Source organism: Rhinolophus sinicus, linkage group LG03 (assembly GCF_036562045.2).
Source record: "Rhinolophus sinicus isolate RSC01 linkage group LG03, ASM3656204v1, whole genome shotgun sequence".
Taxonomy (NCBI): domain Eukaryota; kingdom Metazoa; phylum Chordata; class Mammalia; order Chiroptera; family Rhinolophidae; genus Rhinolophus; species Rhinolophus sinicus.
Window position 1 is genome coordinate 61,476,471 of NC_133753.1, and position 17,073 is coordinate 61,493,543.

The following is a 17,073-nucleotide window of genomic DNA, read 5'->3' on the forward strand; positions in this document are numbered from 1 at the left end:
GGGTTGGAGAAACAGGAAACAGGAGCCACACAATTTTCAACCCTCACTGCACCGCTTGCAGGCTCAGCCATCATCTTCTGGCTAGCCCCCCATTTTTTCTGCTAGCGTAGCCACGGCAGTTATATTAGTGGCCAATGGCTCACTGGTTACAGCCGACGGCCAACTAGCCACAGCTGATGGCCATCCAGTCATAGTTGATGGCCATTTACTACCTGAGCCAGCACCTTTCTATGTGAGGCCGAGAGCCTGGAAACTGCTTTCTGGGGCTCCATCCCCACAGGGTGAGACTAGTCCTGTGCCTGGGACAGTGTGGGTTCTGGCCTCCTTCCATTTGGCCAGGTGAGTTGGCTCATTCCCCAGTGTTTAGAAGGGCATAACATGGTGAACAACTTGAGGAAACACCTCTTCTTAGGGTCTGAGCCTGTCCTGTTTCACCATCTACACCTCCACTCCCATCCCACCTCCAAATCCTTCCCCGCCACACACTTACATGGAGTTTCAGGAAAACGCCAACTGATACTCAGCAAAATGGCTTTTAGCAAATTAATTTTCCAGTAGACTAGTCGGTTTCCTCTTCTTTATTTACTCTAGTTGTGAGTAACCACTAACAACAATTTAGGGCATGACTTTGCAGACCTGCTTTTGTGAGTGATACAAATATATAATGCGTGTGCTTTATTTGGTTTGGGCTTTTTAATGACTTACAATATATATTTTCTAGAAATTACTTTTTGTTTCAGCAATTTAGCATGGATATTCTTCTATGTCAGTATGTAATATCTAATTCTTTATTACTGACATGGAGAGTTTTGTTTAATTTCCATTGCACAATTACATTTAATAAGCATAATTAAGCTCCAGTGTTGCTCATCTTTGATCGATCCCTTCTTCTGAAATGGAGAACTAAGGCATGCTCTAATTGGACCATCAGCTAGCAAAACAAACTTTTCACAAAATAGTTCTGTTGAATGACATGGAACAGAAAGTTCTTTATGATTTAACTCCATGGATTTCAACCGTGGGTACACACTGGATCTAGAAATTTTTTAAAACACTGTGAAAACTTATGTCCATGCAAAAACCTGCATATGATATTTGTATCAGCTTTTTTCATAACTGCCCAAATTTGGAACTAAGCATTATGTCCTTCAGTAGGTGAATGGATAAACAGACTGTAGTACACCCAGACAATGGGATATTTACTATTCAACGCTAAAAAGAAATGTGTTATGAAATCATGAAAAGACATGGAGGAACCATAAATGCATACTAAGTGAAAAGGCCAATCTGAAAAAGCTACATACTGTATGAGTTCAATTATATAACATTCTGGAGAAGGCAAAACTATGTAGACAGTACAAAGATCAGAGGTTGTCAGGGGTTGGGGGCAGGGAGGTTTAGGGCAGTGAAATACTCTATGTGACACCGTAATAATGGATACATGTCATGATACATTTGTCCAAACCCATAGAACACGCAACACACCAAGAGTGAACCGCAGTATGAACTCTGGACTTTGGTGACGTCAATGTAGGTTCATCAGTTGTAACAACTTTACCACTCTGGTAGGGGATGTTGATAATGGGGGAGGCTATGGTTAATGGGGGTAGGGAATACATGGGAAATCTCTGTACCTTCCTCAATTTTGCTGTGAACCTAAAACTGCTCTAAAAACATAAGGTCTTAATTTTAAAAAATAATAATACTGATGCCTGGGCTCTGTATTTAGAGACCATGATTTAGTTTATCGGGATTGGAGCATTGAAAGCTGTTCTGTTTTTAATAGACTTTATTTTTCAGAGCTGGTATTTTTAAGTTCCACAGGTGATTCTAACGTGCATCCAGGGTGGATAGTCACTCATCTAAGTACCCCTTTATCTTCTCAGCTAAGTTCCTACAAATCTTCCCCCAGGTACCCTTGCTCTGCTGTTTGGAATTACCCACACCTGTTGTATCTCTATACTTCTCAAATTTTGCCCCCCTACCTGAAAACCCCAGACCCCACTTACCAGTCAGAACCACTACCCACCAAGTCTCAGCTCCAGCAAATGGCCTCCTAACACCTATCTAAATTTTTTGTTCTTGTTCCCTGAACACATTTTCCTGTCACCTAGTTCTTTGGGCAAACCTACGCTACTTTTATCAGGCTACATTTTAATTGTTCACATGCATGGCTGCCCCTCCACTAACAGCAATTTGAGAGCAGTGTTGTTTTATTCACCTTGTCAGTACCTAGCACTAGCTAACTCAAAGGTAGTCAAATAAATGCACAAAGCTAGTCATCATGTCTAAACGATGTCTTGAAATTTAAAAATCTAGCATTTTTCATTCAAAGTATATATACTGCTTGCTAAAATATGAACTCCTCTATATGATGGAAGCCTGGACTTCCAGGAGACAGCCGTGTGTCGCCCTGACTAAGTCATTTAACTTCTCTGTGATCCAGTCCCTCATCTATAAAATGCAGATCACTGAGGCCCCTTCCACCGTGAGGCAAACCCTGTATACCAGGGGTTTATACTCTTTTTCAAGTGACACTTGAAGATGGTTTCCCTGTTTGAAAACAAAGAGGTAAGAGAGGGAGAGACATATAAGAAACTGAACACATTGATGTTTCCCATCATTTTAATTAGTATAGCAAAAAATACCAAAATTCATGCAAAAGATGTAAGAGATAAGTATGAATTTATCTTTTCTTTCATCCACAACAAATTTCCAGAGTGCTGACAATATTTTTTCAAAAAATGTCCCTAAATTTCTAAGCAAAGCATGAAAACTGAAGGTTAACTCTCAACATGCATACCTATCTTATTACCCATTTTTGTGCACAAAAGATGGAAGAGTTCAGATTTGACTAAGATGTTGAATGTGAGAATTCTCTCCCCCCGCAAACTTCCAGCAACCTCCCACAGCTACCTGCCCAGATTGGGATCTACCTTGATGCAGACCCCAAAGTAGAATTATAAAGAAGATATCTGTGTTAACATCAATATAACTTATCAATTTGAATGCATAAAGCATAACAGTATGTAAGTATTAAGATGAAGGAAAACACAATTAGGAATCACTTCTCTCCTGATGAAATGTCTTCAAATCTGTAAAGAAAGATAAAAAGTCCTGTTAGCAAATATACTTATTTTATTTGAATTACAGATCACACCACCCAACTTGTATAACTTCTGCCATGTACATCACCATTTATAAAAGAAGTAGCTGCAGACAATTCCCCAGACCTGTTACCGAGAGCACATCCCATTAGTGTATCCCATTGATTCTCCCACAACCTTAGAGGAAAGAATGCTGGTATTAGAGTTTAGATCCTGGCTCTACCATTTAGTAACTGTATGACTCTGAACAGGTCACCCAACTTCTCTGATGCTCCCTCAAATTACTTTCCCTGTCCTAGAATATAACAGGAGATTTGAATAGGTTTTCAGTACAAAGGTACCTTATGGAGTACAATTTCATTGAAGAGCTAGATTTTCTACTCTGGACTCCATTCAAAGACACAGAGAAGTTCAATTCCTCCCTATTTCATGCTTCCAGAACTCCTTGTAGATATATCTATCACAGTATCTTTACATCGCTTAATAACAATCTGTTTCTATTTCTCTCCTGTATTGGACTGGGAGCCTCTAGAAGGCAAACATGGTGCCCACACATGAAGGCTCAAGAAGAGATTGAAGGAATGGGACATCTGCAGAACCCTGTCACGCCTCTCTTCTGACTGAATAATAAAGCAACTGCTAAGCAAAAGAAGAGAACGGTTCATTTTTGAAGGCCCAGAGATACCCAATGTAGAAATGGCAGAAGAAAGATCAAACCCGTGCAGGTGTTGTGGGTAACCAGCTGCCTCTATCCTGTCACACCACACTGGCAGCTCCTCTGACTTCATTTAGCGGGCCAGAGATGCTGGCAGAGCCACAACTGGCCCACACGCATTCCTCATGCCACTCCACAGGAGACGGGAGTGTGTGACCTCATAGAAGTCTTCTCTGCCTGCTGAAATGCTACCCTGATTAATGTCCTCCAGATACTGAGGGTTATCATACTATCAGAGCTGTCTGGAAATAGTCCCCTGGATAACGAAGCAAAAAGCATTTTCTTAAAGTTAGAAACTCACCTCAGTGATAACTGGTTTAGTTGTATTGATCTATGAAAAAGAATATGGGGAAAGAAAAAGAAAAACAGTAAGTTTTATTTTTTAAATACTATGTATTAACAAATGTCTAAAACTATCATAAACAAGGCTGGCAGAATAGCCTGCCGTCCCCAACCACAAATACCTTGTTTAGAACTACCCAGTAGGACCCAACCCTGCCTACTAGCCTCAGATCCCAACCCCGCCAGAGAGTGCTGGAGGAGTCCAGGATTGTAGGGCGCTAGGATAGCAGGACTTACAAAGGCCTGTGCCTCCCTGAGACTCTGTCCTTGGTCCTAGAATCCGTGAGGCTGTCAGGAAAGCCCAAGGAAGCCAGTAGGTAAGAAACGCTGGGAGTGCGTGATTTGCGCTGGGAGTGCAAGGTTTGCGCAAGGCTTATTGCTTGCTCCTTGCTCTTGCCACAGGAAAATTACCATTTCCAGGACCATGCTATGTGGAAGTCTCTCACAAGGTGCCACTAATCAGAGCTTTAACAACATTCTCCGACTATGCCTATATGTGTATTTTCTTTTTAAATATCAAAGCAGTTGTATGCTGTGGTTACACTCAGATACTGTCAGCAGCTAAGGAGGAACTTGAAAACTTACCCCACTTAACTTTCTTGGGCTGAGAGAGAGTACTGTGCTTCACAAGGCAGGTGTACTCATCTTCAGCACTAGGAGTGAAATTTGCATGCACCAGAAGATAGAAAGACCAGTCCTTGCTGAAAGACAGGTCTGACTGCTCCACTTTCATCTTCTCCCCATTCTTCAGCAAATCAATTTCAATCTGGGGTGGATGGAACCCAGACACATAGCAATTCAGGTAATTTGGCTTTCCATTCTCTGCTGGATGCCGTGAGTAAACCTGAACCTTTGGAGAACCTGAGGAACATTAGGGAAAGACAAAAAAAAAAAAAAAAAAAAATTAAGGAATATTTCAGTTGGGGCAACCTTGGTCTAAAGCTATCAGGCACCAAGTGTTTAAATTTGATCACCCATTTCTTCCAATTCTATTTCCACTCTGGCCAAATGAACTTACACTTTTCCAAAAGGCTACATCCATTTTGAAGGATAAACCATGACTTAGTATCTTTCCCACATTAATTCCCCTACACATGCCTTTTTGGCTTTTTCTAGCAGGTTTCTAGTAGTATCTTCTGTTATTGGAGATTGTGCCGAATGTTTAAGAATCTTTCTGTGGAGGCTCTCAGGAACCTTTGATCGCTTCTCAGCACCCATAAAATTCCTTAACATTTCACTCAAAAGTCTACATGATTTGGCCCCAACCTTTCAAACGTCATTTTTCACTTCACACCGCCTCCATAGCAGCCACATCAAAAAATGCATGTTACTGTACTCTGTTTGAACCCTGTCAATTTGTTTTTTCTTAGGACTACTCCTTTCCTTTTTGGTTCCTGCTCCTGCCTGGATCGACACCCATCTGACTTCTCTATATTTAGTATCTAGTACAGTGCCTGGCACCCAGCAATTGTTCTGTAAGTGACAGATATTATTACCGCCTTGCTCAGATTCCTAAGAGTTAAGGGTAAGGACTCTGGCAAATGGGAGAGAACATACTTGCCATTATGACTAAGTAGAGCAATGCATGAAAATGGAATTTGTATTTTTAAATGGCTACCCTCAAATGATTCCTATAACCAGGCAGGTTGGGAATACACTGCATAATGCTACAGAACAGTGGTTTCCAAAATGGGATGCATGGATAGACCATTCCTGGGGATGTAGAAAAAATATATTAACTCTGTATTTTTCATCCCAGATGAAGTGTTACTCCTACTAAATATACTAATACATGTGTATAGGTCACTTTAAAATACACACACATTCAGGGTACATGATTACTACACGGCAGCTGCTCCTCCATGTCCAGGAAGAGGTAGGAAGGAGGAGTACCAGGCCACTCTGACCAGATGTATCTGTCTAAAAGATCCTATCATCAAAGGAAAAGTCATCAGGAAATATAGAAAGTCTACAAGAGCTGGACTGGGGATCCCAGTAAAGCCCTGATTTTTTTTTCATCAAGTTAAAAGTGAAACTAAATGAGAAAGCTCTTTGCATTTGAGCTTCTAATTATTAGAACATAATAAATGCCACAAGAGTCAGAGCAAAGTTCATCCAACCTGTAATTCTCTCTCTGAGGGAACCAGGTAGGGTTTTGCAAAAACATCATGAAAATCTCTACTCAGAAGAAGACCAGTATCAGACAGGCCTGGATTTGCATCTGGACTCAGCCACTTATTTGCTCTGTGACTTTGAGAGAGTTATTTAAGCTTCTAAACTTACCTGAAAAATCAATGTATGCCTACAGTGAAACAAACAAAACCTACATATGAGATAGAACAGAAAATAGACCCCCAGAGGCAATTGCCAGTACCCATTTCTTGCGTGTCTTCCAGAAATGGTCTGTGCAGAGCCTGTACTACTTTGGAAAATTTCAGATTCAGGGTTTTTTTTAAAATGTCACCTTGTTATTTTTCAAAAGGCTTCTAACAGTCAGCAGCAAATATGAATAGTAATGACAGATACTATGCTTTATTTTGTAAATCAAATACCTTTTTTTCATGATTAAAAAAAAAACACGCTTCATAGAGGCTTTTAAGAGGGAACATATGAGAGGGTCCAGTATATTGCGGGGTATTTGGAACGAGCTCAATATCCATGGTGTCCCCCAGTCTGGGTAACCACGTTGATTACCCTTATCACTGGTTTTACAACTTCTCTGACTGAGGAACCTTGGCTTTTTCAAAACTGAAAGTAGAGGCTTAGTTCATCTTGGAAAGAACCAGGCAAGGAGCCAAAGAGGCTTGAAGCCCTCTGCAAAGAAAAGCCAACCCGGGCCCACGGCTAGCCAGCTAGTTCCAATCCCACACCTGAAGGTGGCAGTTCTGCAAAACGCTCGGATTACAGCCCAAAGGCGCACACCCCCGCATAACGCTTTGGTCAGGAGCTATTGTCTGCCATTTATTCCCCGTGTGATTAAGTTACTTAAACTCTTGGTGACTCAGTTTCCTTATCTGAGATGCTGATATCCATCATATTTACATCGTAGTAGCATTTAAGAATTAAATGACATAAAGCACGTAAGAGTCCAAGGCACGCTGAGTATTCAAAAACAGGTAGGTCTTCCGATTATTAAAAGCGACGTGTAATGGAAACAAATGAGTTAATGAGGTGAACGCGCTCTTTAGCGCCTCAAAACATTCCACAAACGTCGCGAGCTGATCTCGCTCAATGGTTTGATCCCACATTTATGGGGAAGTGCCGAGTGGGAAGAGAACTTGGCTGGCGCCAGGAGGAAGCCCGAAGCCCTCCGCTTCCGAGCCCAGCAGAGTTGCCGTAGACTGATTTACCCCGGCGGTGCCTCCGCCAAATGCCAAACTTCTGTCTCCACCCGTTCACAACCCCCCAACTCCGCGCCTTTGGGACCCGACTCTCCGCCTTCCCCTCCAGCTGAGCGGGGGCGAGAGGTCCCGCGGAAGAGCAGAAGAGAAATCCTCCCTAGCCCGGGTCGCTCTAAAGCTTATGAACACTGGGAAACTTTGCCCCAACCCATCCGGCCCGGGCGTGCCAGAGGTCTCCCCAACCCCTCGCTCCCGGAGAAGGAAGAACACAAGCTTGAGTCCTGCGCTTGTACTCACACCGCTTCACTGTCTTGAGACCGAACCCGGGGCTAGTCCCCGGCCAGGAAAGAGCACTTGGGGATCCGGAGTGTTACAGAGTTAGAGTGTCAAATGAGGGCTTGGGGCCGGGAGAAGGGCGAGCGGAAGAGAGAAGGGGAGAAGGACACACTCACGAGACACGGCGTCCAGGCCAGACAGACAGAGCAGTCCGAGAAGGACCAAGTTCACCGGGACAGACATCGCGACTACAGCCCAGCAGCGACGGAGGAAACTGCGCTCCGCGCCGGGTGCCTCGGCTTATATACCCAACTCAAGCACCGCCAATCAGAGGTCTGCGTATGGTAAGCCGTCACCCGTCTCCTAGCGGGCGATGCTGAACCAGGTTAGAAACGGGACTTTCCATTTTCAGTTTCATTTTCCTATAAAGTCTCGTGATGCTTAAGACGGCATGGATTAGACCGAGTGGGTTCACTATCTGCAATTCGGCGTACTCCGACCTGGGGTGCGCCCCGAGTTTGAACTGCCGGCCTAGAACTTCAGTCTGGACGCACCTTGGTCCAGCAACCTGGCTGTTCGAACCATCCTTAGAGATGCTAAGTCTCTTTCTTACCCCGCCTCAGCCAGTTAGGAGCCTGGAACGTGTGATTTTCATTTGAAAAAAACTGAGGCCCAGAATGACTAAGTTCGTGGACAGCGGATGAGCGGTGCTGGGCAGAACAAAAACTACTGTTAATAATTACAACCCGGAATACGCTGTAGGTTCTGGATTTGCGGGGCAAGAAAAATAGTCCAGGAACCTCGAGGACTTCCGCGGATTGCTCAGAGAAACGGCCGGGGTGCACGAGGACATTCTTGCTTCCTGAATTCTTTCAAGGAAAACTTTCTTTTTGTAAAGCTCTGTGCCAAGAAATTCTTCTCTGTATCATCCTGCTGTTGTTTAGGTGATTTTTCTTTGTTTTGTTGATTTGTGGGGGGAAACGACCACTGATAGTAAAAGCCAGTAACTGCTTTGAGCTTTAGAGTTTACAGACTCCGTTAGCTGCGTCATTCCCTGTGAGTTAGCACATTACAGTGGCGCTTGGTGCGTAGTAGGTATTTGGTAAACTGAATGAATGAACGAGCAAACAAACGAGGGAGCAAATACGTGAATAAAGTCTAGGAGTTAGGAATTGCCTCATTAATTTTTATGAATAGGGAAAACAGGCTGAGACTAGGATTCAAACTCGGGCCTAATTCATACTTCCCAACACTTGTAAGATAAAGGGTGTGGCAATTTTAGTGAGAATTTAAATTGCATCTGCCCTGGGCCCAGCCAAAGAAGTTAAACTTATTGATTTTAAGAGTGTGACAATATTAGATTCATTAAGAAAACGTACACTCTGGAGATACCTTAGAAAAGAAACTGCAATCACATGGCGGCTGAGTCCATCAGTCTTTTCTGAGTGCAACAGTGAGAAGAGGAAGTGAATCACAGGAGAAGAGAGGGGCAGAGATCCTGGAAATCACCGTGGGTTTTTCAGCTGAAGGGAGTTGGCTTGTGCTTCCCTCAAGGAGCACAACAGATATCTTCTGGGTTTCTTTCATCTGTTGATAATCCCTATTGTGGAGGCCATGGCTAAACTAGAAAAAGTAGAATATTCTCTACGGATCTAATGAAATGAGATAATGCACAGAGAGAGCCTCACACAGTTCCTAGCACCTAGCGAGTGTCTATAATATTTAACAAGTGTACTGTAATTACTGTTATTTACCTAGCTTTTTTTACCAGTTTTATAACTCTCCTGAAATATAGGAATAATTTTTATGCATGAAGTTATGAGTAGAGATATTCCTGCCCCTCCCATTTGTTTGTATGTTTGTTTTATAACTCATTTAAGGCTCTTAAGGGCTGAAATGTTACTGTTAACTAGGCTATCTTTCACCTCTAAACTCCTGTTTACTACATCACAGAGAAATACTATAGAATTTATTAAAGATAGAGTCTGACCTATTCACTTAGAAAACCAGTTTAAAAGCAATAAAACAACACAGTGAAGACAGAAAAGTATATTTCTCAATTTTTTGTGTTTAGGAAATTCCTGTATCTTTCTTGGATTTCTATTATAACATGTTTTGAATAGCGAGGGTGAAAATGAGATATAAAACTATTCTTTTAAATCCAAGAGCACACTGTTTGCCTAGTAGGTCAGTCGTTTGGAAACCTACAAACACAGCACTTTAATAGTGTTATCTCCCAGTAGTGGAATTAATAGACGGATATTTTTTTCCCAACTCTCCTAAAACCTTTTTACAGTGAATAGTTATTCAAAATAATAAATACTTTCAAGAATGAGGAAGAACTGGAATGGTCATATTCTCTGGGTGGGAACTGTGAACCTCAAGAAGGAATGTATCTGCCAAAAAGGACTCTTCATGGTTAACTCGGCCCAAATTCCTAACCAGAGTCTAGAAGCCCAGTTGCTGACAGAGGCCTCTCATGCACACTACATTTCAGGGAAAAGCCACAGACTGAGCTGCAAAGCTTCCTGTACTGTGTTCCTGCTGGGCTACACCTACCCTTATAAAGGAGTTCCTGGAATCATCTTTCTACCAATGGGCTACACCTGCCCCATCTAATTGGAACAGCGCAGCTATATCCTTATTTGCATATTTACTGACCAAGCAGAGCAACTCCATAACGACCAATCAGATTGTGCAGATTTTGATTCTTCATTTGCATAGAAATGGACATATCAGGGATGGGGTGGGATCTTTCTCTTTAAAAGCTAGCCTGTCTTTTGTCTCAGTGGAGAGCAGTTTTGGTTTCCTTGGGATGCTGCAAAGTTTGAAAACTTTTTACCTGAATGAAGTTTCTCCTTTTACTGTACCCCAGATTAGGGACCCCTGTTGGCATTAGATTGGTAGCAGAATGTAAGTGGTACAACTATTTTGGAAAATAGTTTGACAGTTTTTTTAAAAAGTTAAACATACACTGGCCATATGATCCAGTCACTCCACTTTAGGTACTTACCCAAGAGAAAATGAAAGCATGTGTCTATAAAAGACTTGTACACAATTGTTCATAGCAGCTTTACTTGTAATGGCTAAAATCTGGAAATAATCTAAACATCCATCAATAGGTTAGTGGATGAACAAATTGTGGTATTTATCCATATAATGGAATCCTATCAGCCATTAGCAATGCATGAACTATTAATATACATAACAATATGGATGAAATAATTATGCTGAATGAAAAAGAATATATACTTTTTATATAAAATATGAACTCTTTATATAAAACTGGAAAAGGCAAACTAATCTATGTAACAGAAAGCAAATGAGTCGTTTTCAGGAGGCGTGGGGGAGCACCAGGAGCATTAAGAAATGTGGAGGGTGATGAATATGTTCATTATCTTGAGTTTGAAGATGATTTCATGGGTGTATGTGTATATTAGAAGTTATTAAGTTGTACACTTTAAGTGTTATTCATTGTATGTCAATTGTACCTCAATAAAGCTGTTAAAAAAAACACCCTATAAGCACAGATACCAGTATTGTTGTTAGGCAAAAGAAGAATGAAGTAGAGGCAACCCCCGTATAACACAGCGCTTCTATAACACGGTTTCTCTCTAACACGGTACAGGAATTGGGGAAAACCCTCGTACAACACGGCATCCTAGAACACGGTTTCACTCTAATATGGTTTGAAAATTAGAGAAATTTCTGAACAACATGGAACGTAATAAAAGCTTAGTAGTGATGACGAAGAAAACAGTTATTTAATACATATTAATATGTTATACTTTTGGTGAAAATTGCTTTAATAAAGATAGTTCTCTTAATTATAAAAATGCAATAGTATGTTTTTTTAAATTTTTGGAACCTAACCCCCTTTTTGGTACTAGTTCTTTGTTTCGTATAACATGGATTCACATAATGCGGCATTTTTTTGGAAACTAACAACCATGTTATACGGGGTTACCTGTACTTGAACAGAAAGAAAAGAAGGCTAGTGAAGTGGGGAGAAAACAGGAATAGGTTAAAGCTCACATGAGTTGGGTTGTACCTGAGTGAGTTTATGTTGAGTGGGTCTCAGCAGCTCTCTCAGGTGGACTCGTACAAACCGCCAGAAAGGCAGGCCCACTTGAGAGGAGAACAAACATAGGTAGGACATTTGTGACAGGGCTTCTTCAAATGTTATGTCATTAATTCCTTGCAATTCAAAATGTGATCCATGCATCACTAGCATCAACACCACCTAGGAGCTCTTAGAAATGCAGACTCATGGGCGCACCTCAGACCTACTAAACCAGAGTCTGCATTTTAACAACATCCCCGGCGATTCATACACACATTAAATTAGTGGAGCTGCTGACCCAAGCTATACAACAGTATAGAAGATAGGTATTACTTTTATTTGCAGATAAGGAGACAGAGAAATAAGATACTTAACCATTTTTGCACTGAGCTGAGGTTCAAACACTGGTCCATCTGATTCCAAAGGCCTCATAATTTCTGTTAGAAAATCAGTTTCTGAGAAGAGGTTCATGGGAAAGGGTTCATTGGGTGGTTTGAAGATCAGGCAAGAATTAAAAACATGAGAAGATGAGGGGAAGTAGATAAGCAGGAACCAGAACCACAATGTGTAGTAGTGTTTTTAATTGAAATATATATTTTTTTGCCCACAAAAGTAATACATGCACATGATAGTAAATGATAAGAATATTAAAACCACCAGTAATCCTACAATCCAGAGATAACCATTGTTAAATGGTTTAAGGAGTTTGAAGATTGTTGCCTGCTCCAAAGTGTAGCCTGGTTTGCTCTGTTTGGGGGCTGGAAATCCTCCGTCTTTTGTGTTAAATTCCATTAAATTCAGAAAATGTCAGTTGAATGCAGGCTTTGTGCCAAATGTAAGTACTGTAAGATAAAGGGGAAGAAGACACCAGACCCTGCCCACCAGGAGATTCCAATCTGGAGTTTAAAATCAGCCCAATAATTAATATATTAGCACCCAGCTAAAGTATTTATGTTGATTGATTTCTCAGATTTGAGAGCTGTTACATGATGGGCAAAGGCCCAAAGGAAATACACACAGAGTGGGCATTGGGATTTTTAAATTATTATTATTGATAGTTACTAAGTCAGACACCATACATAGGAGGAGGAAAAAACTCACAAGATCCATATAAGGTAAGTACTATTATCTCTATTTGAGAGCAAGTACATGGAAAGGCTAAAGTTGAGAGACTTGAAATAATCCGGTGGGTGGGGAATCGCTGCCTCACAGCCTTGTGGGTAACCACTGAGATCTATCAAGTGCCAATTTGCTTTTATTGCTATAAAAAACATCCAGCAATACAGGACTATAAAATCCTAATTTCCCTCAAACCCTCTTCCCAGTAGTAACCACAGCGTTTAAAGTACTTTTTATTTTTAATTACAAGCCCAATACATGATTGTATGCCCATTGTAAAAATGCCAACAATTAGAGGTCTACCGAATGAAAGTGAAAGTTCCCCTCATGTGTCTCCTCCCCTCAGAAACCATTGTTAAGGTTTGGTGCCTAGCTCTCTATGGATATATATTGTATATAGTTTGGAAGGTGAGGAATTTTAAAATTACAACTACCAAGACTGTTATCATGATTTGTTTAGATCACAGCACCCACTAAAAAACATAAAAGGAATTCAAGGTAGCATCAGTCATCAGTTTGGATAAAGAGAGGGGTTAGGTAAATGCTAAGCCAAAACCTCCTAAAAGTGTGGGGGCGGCAACAGGACAACCCCAGAAGCCAAAGATTGGGCACTGTCCCTGGGGAATACCACAGCCAGTGACTAAGTTACTGGTACAGTCTCCTTTTATAGGTATTTTCGAGTCATAGGTCCTGGGTCTGCATCTCAGTTCCTAGTTAAACTGCAGAATTTTAACTTGGATTTTTCTATCTTGCTTTGGATTCCATGCAGCACTATAAAAAAAAAATCAAGACTCTCCTTCAAATGCCCTTTTTTTCCTTTTGGAAAATTCCTCTAAGCCCCAGCTTCCCACTTTCCAGCTTGCTTAGTTGATACTTGCCTCTGGCCAGTTAGTATTTGTGGTCCTTTCTGGCTGTCCCCTGCTATGTTGGACCTGCACCAACATATGGTCTCTCTACTCTCTGGTATCTGGGAACTTTCTAAACTCTTCTCTTAAAAGAGGACTGTGAGAAAACCAAGAAGAATTCTTTAGTAAAGAGTCAGAAATGGAAAACAAAATAAACAGCATAAAAATGTGATGCATATATATGCAAGAGCTGCCATCCACACAGTAAGAGCAGTCAAGATACAAAGGAAGTAGCCAGAAAGCAAAAGGTTGGCGATTTTGTGATCATTTTTATTTATTTCATTATTTATTATCATCGTTGTTACTATTGTTGTTTTAACTGTAGATCAACTTGCCACAATGAGTTTGCTGAAGGACAATTTATCATCTGTCAAGTTAGCCAAAAGTCTACTTATCTAATGACCAATGACAGCAACACCTGAGGTGGGTCTGCCCTCTGCCTGCAGGTTGCCTGAGGGTGTGATCTATCACCAGAAGCCAGGCCATGACAGGTGGGAGGTGGCTCAGTGAGCATGCACTTAGGGTTTAGTGAGGGGGAAAGGTAGTGCCACAAAATTGGGGTCATTCTATACATATTTACTGAACTTGCTTATTTTCATTTAATAAATATAGATATTTTCCACATCAGTATGTACAGAACTGGCTTCTTATTAACCATTTTAGATTTTTCTCCATATCATACATTGTGGTAGGCAGAATAATGTCCCTCCACCCAAAGATATTTATGTCCGAATCCCTGGAACCTGTGACTATATTATTACCTTACATGGCATGAGAGACTTTGTTGGTTAATTAGGGATTGAGGATTATTTGGGTAGGCCCAGTGTAATCACATGGGTTGGCCCAGTGTAATCATATGGGTCCTTAAAAGCAGAGAACTTTTCCTGACTATGGCCAGAGAGATGCAACATGCTGGCTTTGAGATGGAAGAAGGGGCCAGAGTTAAGGAATGTGGGTGAATTCCAGGAGCTGGAAAATGTAAAAACACAGATTCTGTCCTAGAGTCTTCAGAGAGGAAAGTAGCCTTAATTTTAACCCCATGAGACTTGTGTTGGACTTCTGAATTACAGAACTGTGGAATGATAAATTGTGCTGCTGGTAATTTGTTACAGCAGGAAGAAAAAACAAAACAAAACAGTTCGTCCCCCTTTTCCAGAATCATGTGGACTTGGGCATGGTTGTCAGGAGCCTAGTACTGTATAAATATTTGCCTTTGCCAAGCTGAGTTTACCTATTGGTTAAGCAGACTGGCCACACTTCTCACTTCTCCAGGAAATAAAACTTCAGCATTTTGAGTACACTCACGTTTAAGGGAAGGTTAGCATCATCTGAACAGCTTGAGGAGGTAGGAGTTTCCCTAAAGCCTGGACTGGTTAGGAGCGCCTTGGTCTTCCTCCTATTACTGCCCCCACTGAGGTGGGTCAGCCCCAGATGGCACTGCCATTACTGGACAATTTCACAATAACACATACCAAATGGATCAAACCATGTATGCTCCACCAGCTGTTGTCAGTGTTTACCAGGAAATGCAAATAACAAAAGAAGCCCACTGGTCCCCAGGACAAAGGCGCTCCAAAGCTTTGGCTTTTCAGCTTGGCCCTACCCTATCCATCAGGTCTCCGTGCTCACCACAATCTTCAGTCATTTAACAAACTTTTACTGAGCACCTTGCTATGTGCTGGTGACTGAGTTGATACTGGGGGAAATTCTTTCTTCAAGGAGCTCGTAGACTCTGGTTTATAGACCCATAAATCGAGGATGATACCAGGAAAGCAACAAACTCCACCTGGAGGAGATAAGAACCTACAGAGGACTTTGGTGTCAAAGAAAAGAATGTGGACCTTAACCTTTGGACCGTGATGCAGGCGCCAGTGGAGCTGAGTATTTTTCCTTATTATTTGTCTTTTGGGTATTGTTTTGATTGATATTTTAAAAAGCTTTTCCACACAGCTTTATTTTTTTCTAATTATAAAATTCATATTAATTATGAAAAGTTCAGACAATATAGGTAAGAATAGAGACAAAAATTTAAATCACCTGTTAACCTACCACCAAAGATAACCACTTCTAATGAGTTAATGTTTGTTTCCAGACTTTGTCTATTCATATATAGATATAAATCTGGATTATGTGTTTACAAAGATGAAATCATGCTGCATAGATTTCTTCGCAAACAGTTATTTTATTCAATGATTAATCATGGGCAATATATCTATTTCTATGATAATTGAGATCTCTGTAGTTGTTCATGCCTTCATAGTATTTCTTTATATGAATATACCATACTTTTTCACCCACTCCTGTATTGGGGACATTTCCAGTTTTTCCCTATTATTACTTTTCCTACACACTGTGAAACTGCCCTCCAGAGACTTTGTACCAAGTTATATTCCATCATAGAATATCTCCCAACAGCCTTCCTCAAACTGGTTATTACCATTGAAAAATTGTATCTCCTTGTTTTACTTTGTAATTTTAAAAGGCAGTTAGGCAGTTTTTCACTGTTTACTTGTTATTTGTGTTTCTTGTTCTGTGAATTTCCTATTTATGGTTCTGTGAGCCAAAGTCCCTAGTCACTAGAATAGATACTTCCTGATACAACAGAGAAGGAGTTTATCTAAAAAATATTTGTTAGGCAAAATGTTATTGACTGCTAGGTGAAGGACACACAGTGGTTAATGTTACCATTCTCTCAACTTTCTTGTGGGAGTGAAATTTTCAAAATGAAATGTTAGGAGGAAAAAGGTCCTGAAGGAGCAGAGGCCAAGAAGGGTTCAGAAAGTGACCGTGCTGCTGCCACCTGGAGATTCTCAGCCAACGTGGATGAGTCTACCTCTTCCAGCCGACAGGATGAGTGACATGAGTCAGCTGGCTCCTGGGCCATATCCTGCTGGCCTCGCTGGAGATCAACTATCAAGTTGTAGATGAACAAGAATAGCTTATTGATTTTCATCTCACTTCTCCAGGAAATGAAACATCAGCTTTTGATCAGAGAAAATGAGGGAAATTGGTGGAAATTGTAGTTGGTGACTGTATATTCAGCACTATGTCTGAAAGGTGTCTTTCTTTGAGTTACTCACGGATAATACGGAGAAATAGGAGCAAGGATAGGAGGGAATGTATTACGTCCACAGATGTGTTGGATATGAAACCAGAGACATCCTGGAACCATCATCAGCATCCAATCAGGGTTAAGCAAATGTAG

The 17,073-nt window shown here is 41.1% G+C and overlaps 1 protein-coding gene across 1 annotated transcript; it reads right to left on the minus strand.

The window, feature by feature from the left end:
* Positions 1-2,607: 2,607 nt before the first annotated feature.
* On the minus strand, positions 2,608-8,114 carry B2M (beta-2-microglobulin). Its single transcript, XM_019725311.2, has 4 exons — positions 7,958-8,114; positions 4,750-5,025; positions 4,124-4,153; positions 2,608-3,095 (listed from the first exon to the last, which is right to left on the minus strand). The coding sequence occupies exons 1-3, from the start codon at positions 8,022-8,024 to the stop codon at positions 4,140-4,142; spliced, it is 357 nt and encodes a 118-aa protein (XP_019580870.1). The 5' UTR covers positions 8,025-8,114; the 3' UTR covers positions 2,608-3,095; positions 4,124-4,139.
* Positions 8,115-17,073: the final 8,959 nt, after the last annotated feature.